This window comes from Peromyscus maniculatus, chromosome 19, assembly GCF_049852395.1.
Source record: "Peromyscus maniculatus bairdii isolate BWxNUB_F1_BW_parent chromosome 19, HU_Pman_BW_mat_3.1, whole genome shotgun sequence".
Classification (NCBI taxonomy): Eukaryota; Metazoa; Chordata; class Mammalia; order Rodentia; family Cricetidae; genus Peromyscus; species Peromyscus maniculatus.
Window position 1 is genome coordinate 69,451,099 of NC_134870.1, and position 16,377 is coordinate 69,467,475.

A 16,377-nucleotide genomic window follows, 5' to 3' on the forward strand; every position below is an offset into this window, starting at 1 on the left:
TCTTTGTACTTTGTATTGATTTAACAATGAAACTGTACTATTTATTACTACAATAAAAAACAATGGAAAGATTCCCCTTTGGGGGAAGCATTTGCAAATGTCTTAGGCTCCATCCTTTTCACTAGCCTGCCAGATCCAAATCCATGTGGTCAAATGCTTTCTGCTTGACTCCGACTGTCCTCATGCCAATCAAATAGACTCTACTCCTGTGCTAGGGCTCACAGAAAAGCCACCTTCTCCAGGCAGTACTTTCTGATAACTCCTATAATTGCCCCACCAACAGACCCTGTACTACAGATTTCTTCTTGTTCTTGAGAGCCTCCCTTAGGATCTTCACCCCCAAATCACCAGGTTCCTACTTTCTACTCTGATGCTTTCTGCTCAGGAATTACAGGGGACCCAAAGCTTCTAACCCTTTGTCATTCTAGTGTCCATCCAAGCTATAGCATGGCTACCTAAACACAGTCAATGCATTTGTGCTAATGCACACACAGTAACATAAAGTATGCGCTCCCAATAAAGGTGTGAAAGCAATCTCAGGAAAAGCTAGCGGCTGGAGGGTGAGCAACTCCACCCCAGCTAAGCTACAGAACCTGCCCCCAGCCCTGCCCGCTTTGCCCTGAACTTGAGAACAGATAAAGAGCAGAGGAACAAATAGAGACAGAGCTCAGCGGAGTCCCGACAAAGCAACAAAGTAACTTCCAAACAGCACACAGCAGCTTGAGATCTGTTGGCCATGCCCTAGCATAAACCCAAACTGAGCAGTGCTGCAAACTCCCAGTCTCCGCTCACCTCCTCCACTCCAGATCCTGCCTAGCACGTGGTCTACCATTTGACAACCAGTCAGATAGCTGAGACTGAGCAGTCTGGCGAAAAAACCACTTTAGACATATGCTATCCCAGGTTAGAAATAATTTCTCTACAACCCATGATCCCTTCACCTTTTTTGTCCCCCAGGGGGTCACTCCTTCCGCTTTAGAATTATCTTTAATGTTTTACTTGTATTGAACCAGGGATGACACAGGCTAGGGGTGAATGTCTGTCCCTCATCATCAGCTTGGGGAACCACCAGCTTTCCAAGTCCAAAGCTCTTGAGGCCTACATTACTTTAAAGTTCCCACACGGGGTCTGAAAGCTACAGCCAGAAGTAGCCCAGGGCGGTGGGAACAACTGTGTGGAACGTTGGCAGATACCGCTTCTAGGTTTGGACTTGATGCATTTCAGCTCTTCCCTGACCCAAGTTCAAAGAGAAGGATGGATTTGAGGAGCTGGGGTCTAGTCCAGCTCTGCAGTCGGGGTCTACCGGGGATCACGAAGGGCTAACAAATTACTTCTTAGCCTGTAGTCTCCAGGCCTCCATGTCAGAGGAACAGGTTTCTCCCTCTGCCACTAACTCTGTGTCAGAGGCCGATCTAGCAGTCTGTGTATTCACTAACATTCCAGGGGATTCTGGTGCATGCTCAGATCTGAAAACCACTGATTAAACTGACTCTCAAAGGACCGTATGAAACTCTACCTGGGTCATCAAACAACATAGCTTTATATTTAGCTCAAATTATTTCTTTTTAGTTTTTTTTTTTGGAGGGGGCCATAACAACAAGCACACACACACACACACACACACACACACACACACACACACACCCTCACACAGAGAACCACAGTACATGTCATGGATCTATTCCCTCAAATATATACCAAATAGAATGGCTGCTGACACTCCACAGGCTCTTTCTTCACACCAGTGTAGCAGGCAAAGATGACTTTCATTCTCCCAGATGAGGAACATCCCTTGACCCACTCACACAGTTAGCTGGTGGGAAACTCAAAATTCCAGTTTGTATTTCTTATGTGACCCTTGGAATTTTTGTGTGTGATTGTTTACTGCTTGCCCATGATTTTGATTGAGTCCTCAAGGGCACCCCCTACATGTGGGCACCCACACCATATGTAGGATACTCACCACAGGCAAGAGCCAGGAGGTGGGTCTGCCAAGTGAGTGCCATGAACATGCCTCCAATTGCAATGCAGGCCAGAGAACTGTTGAATCCCCAGAGCCCGGCGTAGATGTCTTCAAACGGAGCTGCAAGACTGAGTCCTGTTAGGCAAAAACAAGGGTGGTCAGAGCTTGGGATACAGAGAAGGATGCTCTCCAATGAGTTGTGGGGTCAGGAGAAGTATCCCAAGAGCTCTTCTTGCTCAGAGACCCCAAGAAAGCTCTGTCGTGTAAGAGATGCCCGAGACCTGCATGGGATGAAGAAGATGCTTATGTTAGGCTGCAAGCCTCATGCTCACCTGCGGCAACACCCAGCAACGATCCAATAGCGGCATGCAGGCACATGAGTGGGGAGGAAAGAAGAATGGCACACAGGAAAATGCCCCCTGTCCACGGGTTGTCACAGCCATATATCTGACCGACGCCCACCGGAAGGGACTTCAGTAGCTGCAATGGAAAGCACAAAATTGTAGCCACTCAAACAACAGACAAGAAGACCACGGGACACTGCAACTTTATACGACATGATAGTTAGACTTAGCATATTTTATCCTGCAGGATCAGTGCCAATATTATATTAACACAGAAAAGAAAATCTCATCTTCTCTTTGGCTTTCTCTCTTGAGAGGTACACCGGTCCTGCTCAGATGCATGCCGAGCATGGCTCCTCCAAACCTTGTGTGCTCACTAGCTTTCCCACTATGTGAGGCTTCCAGGGTGGTCTCACCACTCCTGGCTCTGATGGCATGTTGTACCTTCCCTAGTGTGGCAGGGACACAGGTCAGTTGCTTCCTGCAGTCCATCAGTGCTGGCAGTGAATCAGTGCTGTTCCCCAGCCTGGAGAAATACTAGTACAATTGTGTTGGCTGCCCAGACTCAAAAGGCCAGTGAACTGAACAAGACTAGCTCATCCATAATTTAGAAGCAATTATAGCCAACTTGATGAATCAGGACCACATTTGCCCTTCTGATACCAAGTGGAACATGTACCATTTAGCAAAAAATATCTTTGGCTTATTTTAGTCCTTAACACCTGTCTATCAGATCTCAAGACATGAAAACACAAACTTTACATTTCTGTTTTCTGACAGAGGCCTTAATCTACCTGAAGTGTTTACAGCGTGGCAGTTCTCAGGAGAACACAGGATTTGGCTCAAATGAATAACATTTCCATCTAATAAAACTTTTGCTTGGGCCAGGAAAACATAATCACACACGGCTTCTCCCTTTGAGCAAAACATTTCCTGAAGGATGATGGCCTCTCTGCTTCTCACGTATCTTTTGGCGAGGCCTGAGAAGCAATAACTCTGCCTGGTAGGGGAAGCCCCACCTTGGGCTTCCAAACACTGGCTTGGCCCTTGTCTGGTGCGCTGGACCACACTGAGAGTCTACCTTAAGGTGGCCTCTAAATGCTTTCTGTTCCCAGTCTTGTCTGTGTGTAGTCATTCCCCGTGTCTTCTAGACCTGGGAACTTTGCACAGGTGAAGACTGATTAGACTTTTTATCTCTGAACTTGGTATCCTAGGTATCTCTTGGGTGGTCAGGGGTGGGAAAGTTGGGTGAGCTATCACAGAAAAATTCCGAATGGGAAGAGGTCAACTGACCTTCAGAATCTTCATGTTGATAGTCCCTATCTGAGATATCCAGTACAGCAGGTACTAGCCACACAGAGGTACTGGGTATCTGAGTTGTGGCTGGTGAAGTTGAGGAATTGAGCTGTGAATGCATTTACATCTAAGTTTAAATAACCACACGGGGCTAATGGCTGTCTTATGAGACGGTGTAGTCTGAGAGAGAGAGCGATACAATTTTACAATGTTACTTTCCCCGAGCAGTTGCTTTTCATTTTGGAATAGTTCCAAGTGCTTCTATTTGCTTACTGGGTCAAAGATAAAGCACAGGCTATGTCAACTTCTCCCGAGTTTTCCTCACTCAGCAGAGAGGATGACAAAAGGGCACATCTAATGTGACGGCCGGAGAGCCAGTCTTTTGCACATTAAAACAAAAACAAAGCCAGCAAGGCCTCTTTGTTTTCTTTGATTTCAACTACTTACTCTCAGAAATTAAGAAACATTAAGCTAGGTACTGAGACGCAGCGCTGTAGCAAAGCATTAGCCTGGCATGTGAGAGGCTCTATTGCAATCTGTATACACACACACATATGCACGCATGCATGCATGCACACACAAAGAAAAAAAACCCGCAAATTTCTTATAGAAACACCTGTGGGAAGAGCTGGAACTCAATTTGGGAGAAGCAGGTTTTTGAAAGCACATGCTCTCTGCGCCTATCTGTAAGGAGCTGCACGATACCCACACCCTGTGACTCAGCGGATCTCAAGCTCTGTCCACCAGCACAGTTGGGAGGAATTTGCTGATACAGGTTCCCAGGCCCCACTACACCTTGAGAACCCTTTGTGTTCTGTAAGGAGGCAGAACAGCCAGGTTCTATAGAGTCCAAAAAAGTATAACAGTTCTGAGCGGGAGAAGCTGATCCTGAAATCTCTAACCCCAAGGGAGAGACCGCCTGCCTTGTCTCAGCCACTCAAAGAAGGGCTAAGCTTCCCACAGTGTCTGATCTCCAACGAACTGCCCGTGAGGACTGTCATTGCAGACAGATTTTTAGGGAGAAAAAAAAAAGTTGATATTTTACCTCCAGCGCGTTGAGCTCAGACCACGTGATATTGGGCACGGAGGTGACGGGTGCGAAGAGTTTACTTGGAAAGAATGCATTATAATGTCCTGTGGCTGCCGTGTACATCGTCAGCGCCATGTTGAAAGGGAGAGTGAAGACCGGGAGATCCCATTTGCTCAACACCGAGTTCAGCGCACTGGAGAAAACTGGGCTGAAGGAACGCGGCAGGAGAATGAGAATCAGTGACCAGCAGCCAGGCTGAGCCTCCAGATGCTAACATGCTCTGAAGTGTTGTGTTGAGACAAACCTTCCACGGGGGTCAGGGGTGGGGTTGGAGGGGGCGTGGCCTGGGGCCAATCCTATCTCAGAGACAACAACTCCAAAACACACCACAAGACGAACTCTTGGTTGACTTTTGAAAACGAAAATATCCTGAGGTGCCTCAGAGTGAGTTCTAATCAAGGTTTTTAAAAACAAGTTTGGGCGCTCTTAATAAAGAGAAATCTTCTCTGCATAGTTAGCGCCCTGTGATCCTGGGGTCCGTCCTCCACACCAGAGTCACCACCATCCTGAATTTGGAAGATAGCGCTCTGCATGTCTTCTCTATAGGTATCTATTTTGGAGAAAAGACTAGGGATTTGGGTGGTTGGAGCTGGAAAAACGGGTCTTACAGGAGTGGACAGAATGTCTGTCCTTGAGCTACAGGTAAACTTGAGACTTCACAAAGAGTCACTTCCTTGTTCCATGGTGTGCAAGCTTAGGCTTGCTTTGGATGGTGTAGATTGGTGGTTCTCAACCTGTAGGTCATGACCCCTTTAGGGGTTGAACAACCCTTTTATAGGGGTCAAAGATGAGATATTCTGCCTATCAGATATTTACATTACGATTCATAACGGTAGCAAAATTACAGTCATGAAGTAGCAATGAGATAATCTTATGGTTGGGGGTTACCACAACATGAGGAACTGTACTGAGGATGCAGCATTAGGAAGGCTGAGAACCACTGGTGTAGACAGTTCCCTGGACCCTTGTATCTGTCTCACTTGTTAACACAATGGAGAAGCATCCTTGGAAGATCAGAACTGATCTCCTACTGGGGGAGGGTGTAGATCACCAGACGGCCATGGTTCCTGTCCTTGAGAAAATCCTTCAGAGCAGCTGCCAGCCTCCTTGGGGAGGCTGGCACTATGGACAGGGCCTCCACACACCTATGGGCGCCACCAGGGTGGAGCCCTCCTGCAGGTGGTGCCCAGAGGGGGCTACTTGAGTTTTCTTTGTGAGCGTATCAGCACTTTATACTTTAGATATGATATAGATCTCATTATAGATGGTTGTGAGCCACCATGAGGTTGCTGGGAATTGAACTCAGGACCTCTGGAAGAGCAGTCAGTGCTCTTAACCTCTGAGCCATCTCTTCAGCCTAGATACAATATAGAAAGATAGATTTGTTTCTAGGAAAAGGAATTAAGATGTCAGCACAGAAGCTGGTTTTAAAGATTCTGGTTTTGTGAAGACAGAATTGAATTTAGAAAGAAAAAAAAGGAGATGGGCAGCTCGGCTAAGTCCTTGGGTGACTCCACTGATGGGGGGCACCTTTGGCTATACTTTAGAACCACCTGGGGGGTTAAAAACCTCAACATACAGGCAACAGCACAGAGCAGGTGTGTGTGTTCAGTGTGTAGCTGAGGTTGAGAATGTCTGGATGAAGGGGGCATGCAGCCGACTTTGACGCAAGGACCACTAACAGGTGGTAAGAAAATCTGCACCTCTTAAGCTGGTTGCTTTAGTTTCTATAACCACGTTCTAATTTTTTTAATTTGTGGCAAAAGATACATAAAATTACCATTTATTATTATGTTGTGTCCCCCCTCCCCCAGACAGCCTCTCTAGACAGATCAGCCTGGAACCCACTCTAAGCCCAGGCTGACCTTACACTCATAGCAACTCTCTTCTTCACTTAGCCTCCAAAATTCAGGGGTAATAGATATGCGCTACCATAGCTGGCACCATCGAACTATTTTCGTTTCATTTTTACATGTAATTTGTGTTTGTGGGGTGGGTGTGCATGTGTGGGCGTATGTGGAGATCAAAGGAAAACCTGGGAGTCAGTTCTCGTCTACCATGTGGGTTCCCGGGATTAAACTCAGGTTGCTGTCCTTGGCTACAAGTGGCTTTATGGGATAAACCAACTTGCTGGTTCCATTTAACTATTTAAAGTGCAAAGTCCAATGACAGAGTGATACACAGCTACCGTTGACTCTCAGAGTACTTTTCACCTTACAAAGGCGGGCTCATTAAACACCAAACCTCCGTTCCCTCTACCCTCCACGGGCACTTTGGCAATCAGGCACAACTTACCAAGTCATGGACATAATAGATACAGGGAGTATCAGCCACCAGTAATAGTCGCCTTTGTCTGAGAAGACAGCCATGAGCATTCCCACAAGGGTGGCGTTGTAGCCCTGGAGCCCGGCTGCAATCGCTGACCTACAGGTGTGAGGAACAGCACAGACATTGCCTGAGTGGACTTCGTTAGGACTAGACATAAACAATAGCTGTCACTTCTAGATCGCATCCACTTTAGAAAACATAATCATACCTGGGCATGTGTTTCAAAGCCTTTTATGGACCATGCAGATACAACTAAATTGTGCAGGGAAATCTGCACAGATAAAACTGAAATGTGTACATGGAACAATGCCCTCCAGGGTATGACACAGACCTCAGGAAGGATGGCAGCTGCTGAGGGAGAGGGGCCTGGGAAGGCAGTCTGCTTTCGTTCAGCCTTTCCCGAGAAAATTCTTATTTCTTTTAAATCACCAATGACCTTAACTGGATCAGGGTTTTTAGCATTTCAAACAGTCTTAAGTCTTATTTCTCAGTGAGAAACGTTTGACTCCTGGAAGGCAAGTCCTTTCATAGTGCCTTCAGAAACATCCAACTTCAACTTAAAGGACATTTTCGTGTTCTCCTGATTCTACTTTGTGTTCTCTAAGTGTCCATCTTCAGGTTATTGAATAGAAAAATGACTGTTTCTATTTGCCAAGGCACCTATTTAATTATGTGCACACATAGCTCCTCTTGTTGAAACCTCTTTGTGATGGTTAAGTATTCAGTCTGTCTCCTAGGTTCCTCTAGAGAACCCTGACTAACGCACCCGATCTGTTTGGCATTTAACGTCACTTTCAAAGACCGTCTTACATGTCAGCTTCTACTCTGGCTGTAACGGAATCTAGGTCATAATCAGGAAGCAGAAGCTGCAAGGAAGCAATGGGAATATTTCTGTAGAGTAAGCCCCTAGCCTGGCAAGTTCCCTCCTTTCAGACTCTGAGAGTTGGAGATGTACAGCATCATGAAGAACAACAGGGTCCATTTCTGGCCTGATGCTCAGAGATAATGACCGTGGGGACCTAGGAGGTAAAGGTGGTGGAGTTAGGTCAAATGTAGGGCCTTTCTGTGGGGGAGGGGCTACAGCCAGAGAGCTGCGTTGCCACTGATGTGAGAGTTTTCGGTTTTTATCTGACTGTGCACAGAGGTGCCAGTACAACCATATCTGATGTCATATCTATTCATTGTGGTGAGGACATCAAAGTCCAAAGTCCTTTGTCTTTCTTCAGGAATCCTCCAGAAACTGGAGTTAGGCGTGAGGATGGTGGAGAGCTCTGTGGACTGGACCTCCCTCAGTGCTGGTCAGTGGACAATGGATGGCAACATCTCCAAGTCAAGAGATGCCACTGTGCCAGCCCCAGGAAGAGTCAGTCACTTCAATGGAACTGTCGTTTTTGATCTTTTTTTTTTTTTTTTTTTTTAGTACTAAGAAAAGTAAAAGAAACTTGAGAAGTAACACACGTAAATATAAAAATGTGACTTATCTTCTAAATAATAAATTGCCAAGGAAATGAGGGTGCCCCCCCCCACTCCTCAGTCCCAGGGATGAAATGCAGGGACTTGTAGATGCTAAACAAGTGCTCTACCGTTGGATGGCATGCCTAGCCCAGAATCATGCTTCCTTGCAGCAAAAACAATGAGGGACTAATCCTGGGATGTGTGGCTTTCCATCAGCCCAGAAGCTGAGCTGGCTTGTGCATGGCCCATGAAAGGAGACAACCATGTTAAACTGGTGATGGACACAAGACATAAGGGGGCTGTTAAGCCACTGTCTTTTCAAGAACTCGGGAGCATTTTGCTTAAAGTTGCAATAAATAATTGTATCACTAAAGGAGACTTCAGTAGGCTCTTTCCTGGTGATAGATGAGTTCTGGCTACCATACACAGCTGGTAATCCTCAGACTGTCCCTTGTTCAGAGGAAAAGAATAAAAGACTATCCGTGATCCTCTGGCCTCTGACGAAAGAACAAACAGAGAGTTCCGTGGAATGAAGGTTTTTTTTTTTTTTCACCTGGGAGGGTGTGGCTTTATTAGGGCTGCCCATGGCAGCTGCCCAGCTAGTGGCTCAGAAAGAGAGGGAGCTGGCATATGAGGGCTCGCTTACCTGTCTTGGCTCAGCAAGAGGGCTGTCAGAGTGGACACCACAGTTCCCACACAGCCACAGAGAGCCCACCAGGGGTTCTGGACCAGAAATCCGGTCAGAATCAGGATCCCACTGATGGGGTTGCTGACGAACACCACCTGGGATATGCCACGAAGAATCCAGTCAATGAACTGGAGCACCATGGGCTTGTCTGGAGAGGCGAGATGAGCAGAGGTAAGGACGAGGCAAGGTAACCCCAAGGTCTACCCTGAACAAAGCCACCAGAATCTGTGGGAGCTGAAACTTTCAGATATGTTTTTAAGCCTTCCTTTGACCCCCTTGGACTGTTTATAGTCAGTCCACCCTGCCCCTACTGGAATCCAAGCTCCAGAAAGCAGCTACGGCTCCCCTTGGCCATGCTCAGCGGTATAGACTAAGCCAAAGGAATAAATTATCAGCAGGAAGATTTTCTTTGTGAAGTACTGGGATTGTAGGATAAAGACACCCCACTATTTCCATGAAAAAAAAAAGTGTGAAAAGGTTTGCAAGTTAGAAGATGCAAAACTAGAAAGCAATGCCTGGGGAACAGCGCTAAAAACATAGGCAGAAACAGAGGCAAAGGATTTCCTCAAAGCTGTTTCTCCCTTCTCTCCAAGGAATGGATGTTTCCATACCTTTAAGCCAGTTGGCAAACTCTTTCATATCACCAGTGACATAGCCAAGTACTTTGAAGCCACACCGTCTCCCCCGACACGATGACACCTGGTTTTCACCCCGGTCTACTTTAACCATGGTGGGACTGTCTTCCATGGCCATCTCTTCCTCGGGCTCCTTGAATAAAAGGACGGAGTTTGTAAGCATCCTGAAGGGGAACTCTGTGGGCTGGCGAGCTTAGGCTGTACAGTTGCCATAGAAGATGAGTTGGGAGGCATTCGCCTAGACCAGGGCAATGTCATGGCTCTGAGAATTTGCTCCTTCCTTCCGAAGTATCATTGAGGAACTCATTATCCAAACCCAAACAAACGTCAGCCTTTGTCCTTGATGTCTGTAATGCTACCACGAGAAGGTCCTGTCTGTACCCTCAGAAGACTCGGTGTCTGGCTTAACCAGCATTTGCTGGGCCTCCATTTCCTGTACTCAGGGGACTCAGTGTTGTTGAAAAGGAAAAAAAAATTAATGTCAAGAGAACAAATCAAAGAATCAAGAAAGAGCTAAAATAAGTCACTTTGAAATTCGTATTTTTCTTTTTTAAAAAATAGCAATTATAAGCAGGAGTGGTAGCGGACACCTCTAAGCCCAGCACGTGAGAGTTGGAGGCAGGAGGATCAGGAGTTCAAAGGCAGCCTCAGCAACATAATGGTTCAAGCGTGGGCTAGGTACACGAGATTCTGTCCCAGAAAAACAAAGCACCAACATAGAGAACACCCAAACTACTGATTTAAGAATTCTTTGAAAAAGAAAAAAGATTAAAAGAGTCTGTGTTTGTTGACACAGATCAAGGATCCCCTGGCCCCAATCTCCAAGAATAAGATTGCTTGAATGCATTCGTATGTCATGGAGTCACCTCAGAGACTCTGTAGTTTGGAATCTGTCATATAAATGCATTGAAAAAGCAAGACAGATACACCACAAAGGTGTAGAACAATGGTTCTCAACCCATGGGTCGAGACCCCCCCCTTGGGGCAATGAACTACTCTTTCACAGGGGTTTGCCTAAGACCATCGGAAAACACAGATATTTACGTTATGATTTATCACAATTACAGTTATGAAGTAGCACCGAAAATAATTTTATGATTGGGGGCCACCACAACAGGAGGAATTGAATTAAAGGGTCACAGCTCTGGGAAGGCTGAGAACCACTGGAAACTTGGTGAAAATGGACAACACTGCTGAAAGCCCGAGACTGTGACGTGGAGATTGCACGGCACCAGGATGCACAGGCTTTCATTATAGTCGGAGAGTCTCGCCGGAATGCAAACGCTGGCAGCCCAGTGTGTGTCGACTACATGGCTGTCTAATAATACATAGCAAGAGAGGACCAACATCATCGGATTTGGTACCCTGCAGACACAGCAGGAAGTGAGGATGACCAATGATACATCCCTAGAGGTAGACCCTGGGACAAGGACAATGGCCACGTCCCCCTGGTTGTATGAAAACAGCCCAGAGCGGACGGGTAAGTAGGAAGTGGGGCAGCTCCATTGTCAGCCTTAAAAGGCTTCAGTGGAGAATGTGTGGAAGCCTCAGCCACAGAAGGCAAGACCGAGGGAGTGCCCAAAGCTGCACAGATAAGCCAGCCTATCTTTCCTCACGGCACGGCATGGACAGAGCTCCTCTGGCTCATTCTGGTAAGGAGAACATTCATCATTGTTCTCCTTACCACCTTCACCAGCTAGCCACTGACAGCTAATGCAATTATATCTTTTTAAAAATCTAGACTTAGTTTTGACTTACACGAATCCCAGTACAGAAACCAACGTTTTATTACTGATTTATTACTGTGTAACAATTTTACTTCTCACTATCGCTTAAGCTGGCCTTGAACTCGCTATGATCCTCCTGCCTCTGCCCCCGCCCCCAAGTGCTGGGATAACAGGTATGTTCCACCGTGCCTGGCTATCTTCCTGTTTTTTAAACAATGGTGCACCATTAATCATCGCACAAAGTTGGAGCTATTTCTGCAATTCATTCCAGATCAAGGTCATTCTGCCTTGGCAATGTTCAATCTGACATCAACATTTGTGAGTCTATCGGTGAACCTTTGTATTGGGAATTTTTTTTACATTGAAAACTGCTGGAGTCACAGAACCTAAACTAAGTCCATATAACCCAGCTGTCTCTGCTCTATACTTCAAATTCACAAATCCGTACAGGCAACCCAGCATTTGTGAAAAAGTATCTTACATTTCATAATCTAAGCAATGGCTATCACTTATTGCAGACCTCTCCCTCTCTAAATCTCATAACTGAAAATATTGTGTGGTTGGACCCTTCCCCAGAGACAGTGACCCATTTTCAAAGTCATACTAAGTTACAAGAGGCTCCAGTCTCGGCCATGACAAGAAGCCCAAAGGACAATTGTCCTGAGTTGCTGGAACCAAATGTGTCAAGCCCTGAAAGTGGCAGTTTCCATCCGTCACAGAAACCAACTCCAGAATACACACGTGCATGCTCTCAAAACTTCCAGCCTATATTTATTTTAGAGAGTTTCGAATACCATATCACCCCAGAGATTCGAAACCTGATAGGATAACTGGCCAGACGTGACTGAGAACCTGAATGGCCTGTGTCCTCTGCAGAACCACCCTAAGTTAAGACTGAACTATTTTTGTCCAAATCCACATCTCCACCTAAAGCTGTGTCTCCAATATTTATTTGTTGGGATGCACTGGAGGACTGTAACATTGTTCCCCACCATTCCTTACCTCAGAGAAGGACCCATCCTGGCTGAGCAGACAGTGGCTACATCCTAGTCTTCCCTTAGTGCCTGGGGTCCCTGTCACCTGTTCCAGAACTCCAGCATGAGAGCTGGTTAGGAGAAATCAGTAGTTTAAATCTAGTTCACTCTAGATTGTTATCATGCTAGAAAATCTGTGTCTCTTTTGGGAACTTGGATGAAGAGAGAAGAAGAGAGAAGCGTTCTAGCTGATGCTCACACACTACATTTCCATGGAGAGGAGAGGACAATGAATCTAACCCAAGCAGGAGAGTCATAAAGCTCCAGGCTGTGCTTTCCTGGGTTTTCCAAGGCTGTTCAAATGCCCAAGCTCAGTGGTCCAGCTTCTAAGCCTGTCGGGGTAGCTAGGCCACAGCAGCATGCTCAGCAGAGCTTGTTGACCACCCATGCCCCAGCCTGAGCTCAGAAAAGATACCAAGCTAGGAAGAGGCTCTCGGGTTCCCCAAGGAACAAGCTGCTGGAAGGGAGCCTACCTGTTCTTGCCACCTGTGTGCCAGGGTCAAGCTTAGCCGTCTGAAGCCTCCTGGTGCTGCCTCACTGGCTTTATTTCCAAAAGGGTCTATCCAAAGAGGACCGTGATGGGCGTCATCAGTGCCACCAATCAAAGACTGTCCACTCATCCTTCCTTTTTCATACATGACAAAGGGCAAAGAGATGTGAATCAGCAGGATGTGTCCTGGCTCTGGGGAGCACAGGAAAAGCCGGACTTGGGGAGATGGACAGGCCCGTGTGAGTTTCTGCTGAGGGGAAATATTCTCTGCCCTGGCCCCCTGGAGCAGAGGTCCCCACTCACGGGAGGGAGGAAAGAGGACACACTGACTGTGGAGATGAAACTCGTTTTACTTTAAGAAAGGGTAGCAAACCATGCTGAAGAGAGCAGGAAGGAGAGTGGGTCTCCTGCTCTGTTTTTGACTTGCAGGAGGGTAGCCAGCCCATCTGAGACCTGCTGTAGAGAGGGAGGGAGGTTTCAGGAGTGCGGGGGGGGGGGGGGGGGGGAGCCGTTATGCTCTGTGCTGGGGGACCAGCTCCGAGGCAAGCAGTGTCTCAGCCTTGTTTCGTATGAAACAGGAGAAAAGAGTTCTGCTTCCTGCAATAAAACACTAGCCACACTTCCCATGCACAGCAAGAGCTCGTTCTAGAATACTGATAAATGCCATTTCCCTTACATCTGAGTAATAATTACTAAATATCGATCATCTGTCTGTTAACAAGGAACAATCCTTGTTAAATTGAACAGGCACGTCAGATTTCAGTAATTTCCTCTTTCTCCCCTCCCTTCCCTCTCTCCCCCGCCCTCTTCCTTTCTGTTGCATTCAAAGACAGTTCTTCCCCCAGAAGTTCTAGAATGTTCTGTGTGGTATTTGTCTCTTCCTTTCATTTATTTTATCTTCACAGTCTTCTACTGACTTTGCCTGAAACCTGGAAACTTTACCAAAGTGACCTGAAGAATCCACAGTCGTGGAAAATATTTCTGACATGCCTTATGGAAAAAAGAATGTGTGTGTGTGTGTGTGTGTGTGTGTGTGTGTGTGTAGTCACGGCAAGCTATCTGCCTAGTACTGGTGTTTGCAATGTGAGCAATTTTGGCTGATATGAAGCAACACCAAGCAGTCCACGGCGATGATCTTGTCCTGTGCTAAGGAGTGTGGGACAAGAGAGGAAGGAGAAAAAGATGAAAAGGTGGAAAGCAAAAGGAAGGGGAAACATGAGGGGAGGGTAAGGTCCCTCAGGAGGAGCGCCCACTGCTTCCCTGTCCTCTCTGCTTCCTCCTCACACAGTCTGCAGAACCATCTCTGCAAGGTCTGCATCAATATTTCCTTAGAGACAGAAACAGACCGATACGTGAGCAAGGTGGGGCTTAGAGACTTCATGGTTTCATCTTATAGAAAACCGAGCCTCTGTGGTGCCTCTGCAATCTACCTGGCGGGTGGCAGACAGCGCCAGCGCCAGCTTCTGCGGGCATTAAGTCCTGTGCTTCTGTCTTCCGGTTTGGGGCCAGGCAAGTTAGTGTCACCCGGGATTTTGTTTAAGTCAACAAATGGCCATAGCAGCAGCTTCGGCATGGTAGGGTCTGAACTGGGTGGCAGGCCACAGCAGAACGAATTCACAGTCACCATGAAGTAACTCTGGGCCACCGGGTCGACGATGACAAAGAAGGGGCCCTGTGCCCTCTCTGGGACCAATTACTGTCTGTGAAAAATAATACCAGCAAGTCCTCAAAGCCAGCCTTTCTCGTGCATCTCTGACAAGGCTGCAAGGTAGCCTTCAAGAATATTCTGGAAGCTGTACACGGTGAACCTGCTGGCAGGAGTTGGAAAGCTCGTTTGAGAGCCCAGATCACCAGTGGCACGAGGCAGTGCTCAGTGTTTAATCTGAGACGGATGTGAAGGTCTCACGTCAACCGTCTTCCCTATTTTCTTACTCACAATGAAACACATTGTATCGAGGCGTGAATAAGCAATGGGTACAATTGGAGAGGCCTGAAAGTCCTCAATTTTCCATGCCTGAGTATTGCTTCAAATAATACCGAGTGTTAGATATGAACTTCTTGGAACATTTTTTTGTGTTCTGTCACAATAAAAAGACTTCCTGCACTGACATGTATTTGCTACTTTGTCTAATTTTTATTTTAGATTGTTTTCAATCACCATGGCAGGGACGGTGGCTCAGTTCTCCTTAGAGCTGTAATCGGAAACAAAGAACCCCTGTCAGGTATTTCTGCTTCCTGAATAAAAACGCTCCCCTCCACAGCAGCCGCCACTCCTCGGAGCCTTGAACTGTGCAGGGAGAGAGCGCTGCAGGAAGCCACCAAATCTCTGGCTACATTTGTGACTGATCAGAGTTCCTGATGGGCACATAAGCACACTCCCTTCAGCAGGACAGCACATGCACATGAACCCTAAGCCCGTAACTGGCAAGGGCTGTTCCCAGTACCCCACGTTTTCTTGTGAGTCATTAAAATGCAGTCGCCAGTTTTGCTTAGTTTTTTTTTTTTAGAGCACAGCCTGATGAAACTTTTCACCGTGTCGATTAGTCAGGGCCATTCAGTATACAGAGTGGGCACCCTGTGGGAGCTCTCTTCCACATCAGCCCGGCACAGCTTCCACCCTCTCCAGGAATCATAACACAGGCATTACTTTTAAGCTTCTGGGAAGAGGACTGTGGCTTGGGTGAATAGCCTTCTAGTCTACCAGAACTCCAACTATTCTGTTCCAACAGTTAGAGACACATTTCACCACTTAAAAGAGAGCAGAGTCGGAGATGGGAAGGCAGGAGGGTAAGAGTGGGCAAGGGAGCAGAAAAGAAAAGCAAGCGTGGTCGAGATACAGTCTGTGCATCAATGTTGCAGTCAAGTCCATTAACTCGCATCACTAAAATATCTATTATTATTATTATTATTGTTATTATAAATAGGAAGAATATAGAATAGTCTCAGGAGTTAGACACATCTAAGTTCAACCCTGTGTTCTGTCTTTAAAAAGAAAAGGGGACAAGATTAAAGAGGACTAAGACAAGCTTCAACAAGGAATAACTAGAATGAGCAGAAATGAGGGGTGCTTACCCTCCAGCTGGTTTCCTGGCGGCAGAAGGCAGTGCCTGATAAAGAGTGGCCGGGCTCTCTCAGCAGGGAGAGGTACCGCAGGAGAGGGACCTCACCCTTTTATACCCACGTCTGCTCTTCAGGTCTGTGAACTGCACTGGCTTTCTCCTCCCACTTAAGCCACCAAAGCCAGAACAACACAGGGCGGGGGCGGGGCGGGGTGGGGGGTGGAGGGGTGGAGGGGATGGCTGGTTTCAATGCCCCAAGTCTCTTCTC

The 16,377-nt window shown here is 46.9% G+C and overlaps 1 protein-coding gene across 4 annotated transcripts in view; it reads right to left on the minus strand.

Annotated features, from left to right (window-relative positions):
• Slc14a1 (solute carrier family 14 member 1 (Kidd blood group)) overlaps nucleotides 1-16,377 on the minus strand; it is a 44,314-nt gene that overhangs the window by 9,194 nt on the left and 18,743 nt on the right. For 2 of the 4 annotated variants that reach the window (XM_076555560.1, XM_076555561.1), the window contains exons 2-7: nucleotides 9,776-9,932; nucleotides 9,123-9,312; nucleotides 6,989-7,117; nucleotides 4,649-4,841; nucleotides 2,296-2,443; nucleotides 1,964-2,098 (exon numbers count right to left, since the gene is read on the minus strand). In XM_076555560.1, coding sequence (XP_076411675.1) covers nucleotides 1,964-2,098; nucleotides 2,296-2,443; nucleotides 4,649-4,841; nucleotides 6,989-7,117; nucleotides 9,123-9,312; nucleotides 9,776-9,917 — 937 coding nt within the window. In that variant the 5' untranslated portion in view covers nucleotides 9,918-9,932. Of the gene's footprint in view, nucleotides 1-1,963; nucleotides 2,099-2,295; nucleotides 2,444-4,648; nucleotides 4,842-6,988; nucleotides 7,118-9,122; nucleotides 9,313-9,775; nucleotides 9,933-13,033; nucleotides 13,186-16,122; nucleotides 16,279-16,377 lie in introns of those variants that run through there. The other 2 variants (XM_006973860.4, XM_006973861.4) reach the window with 2 other exon arrangements.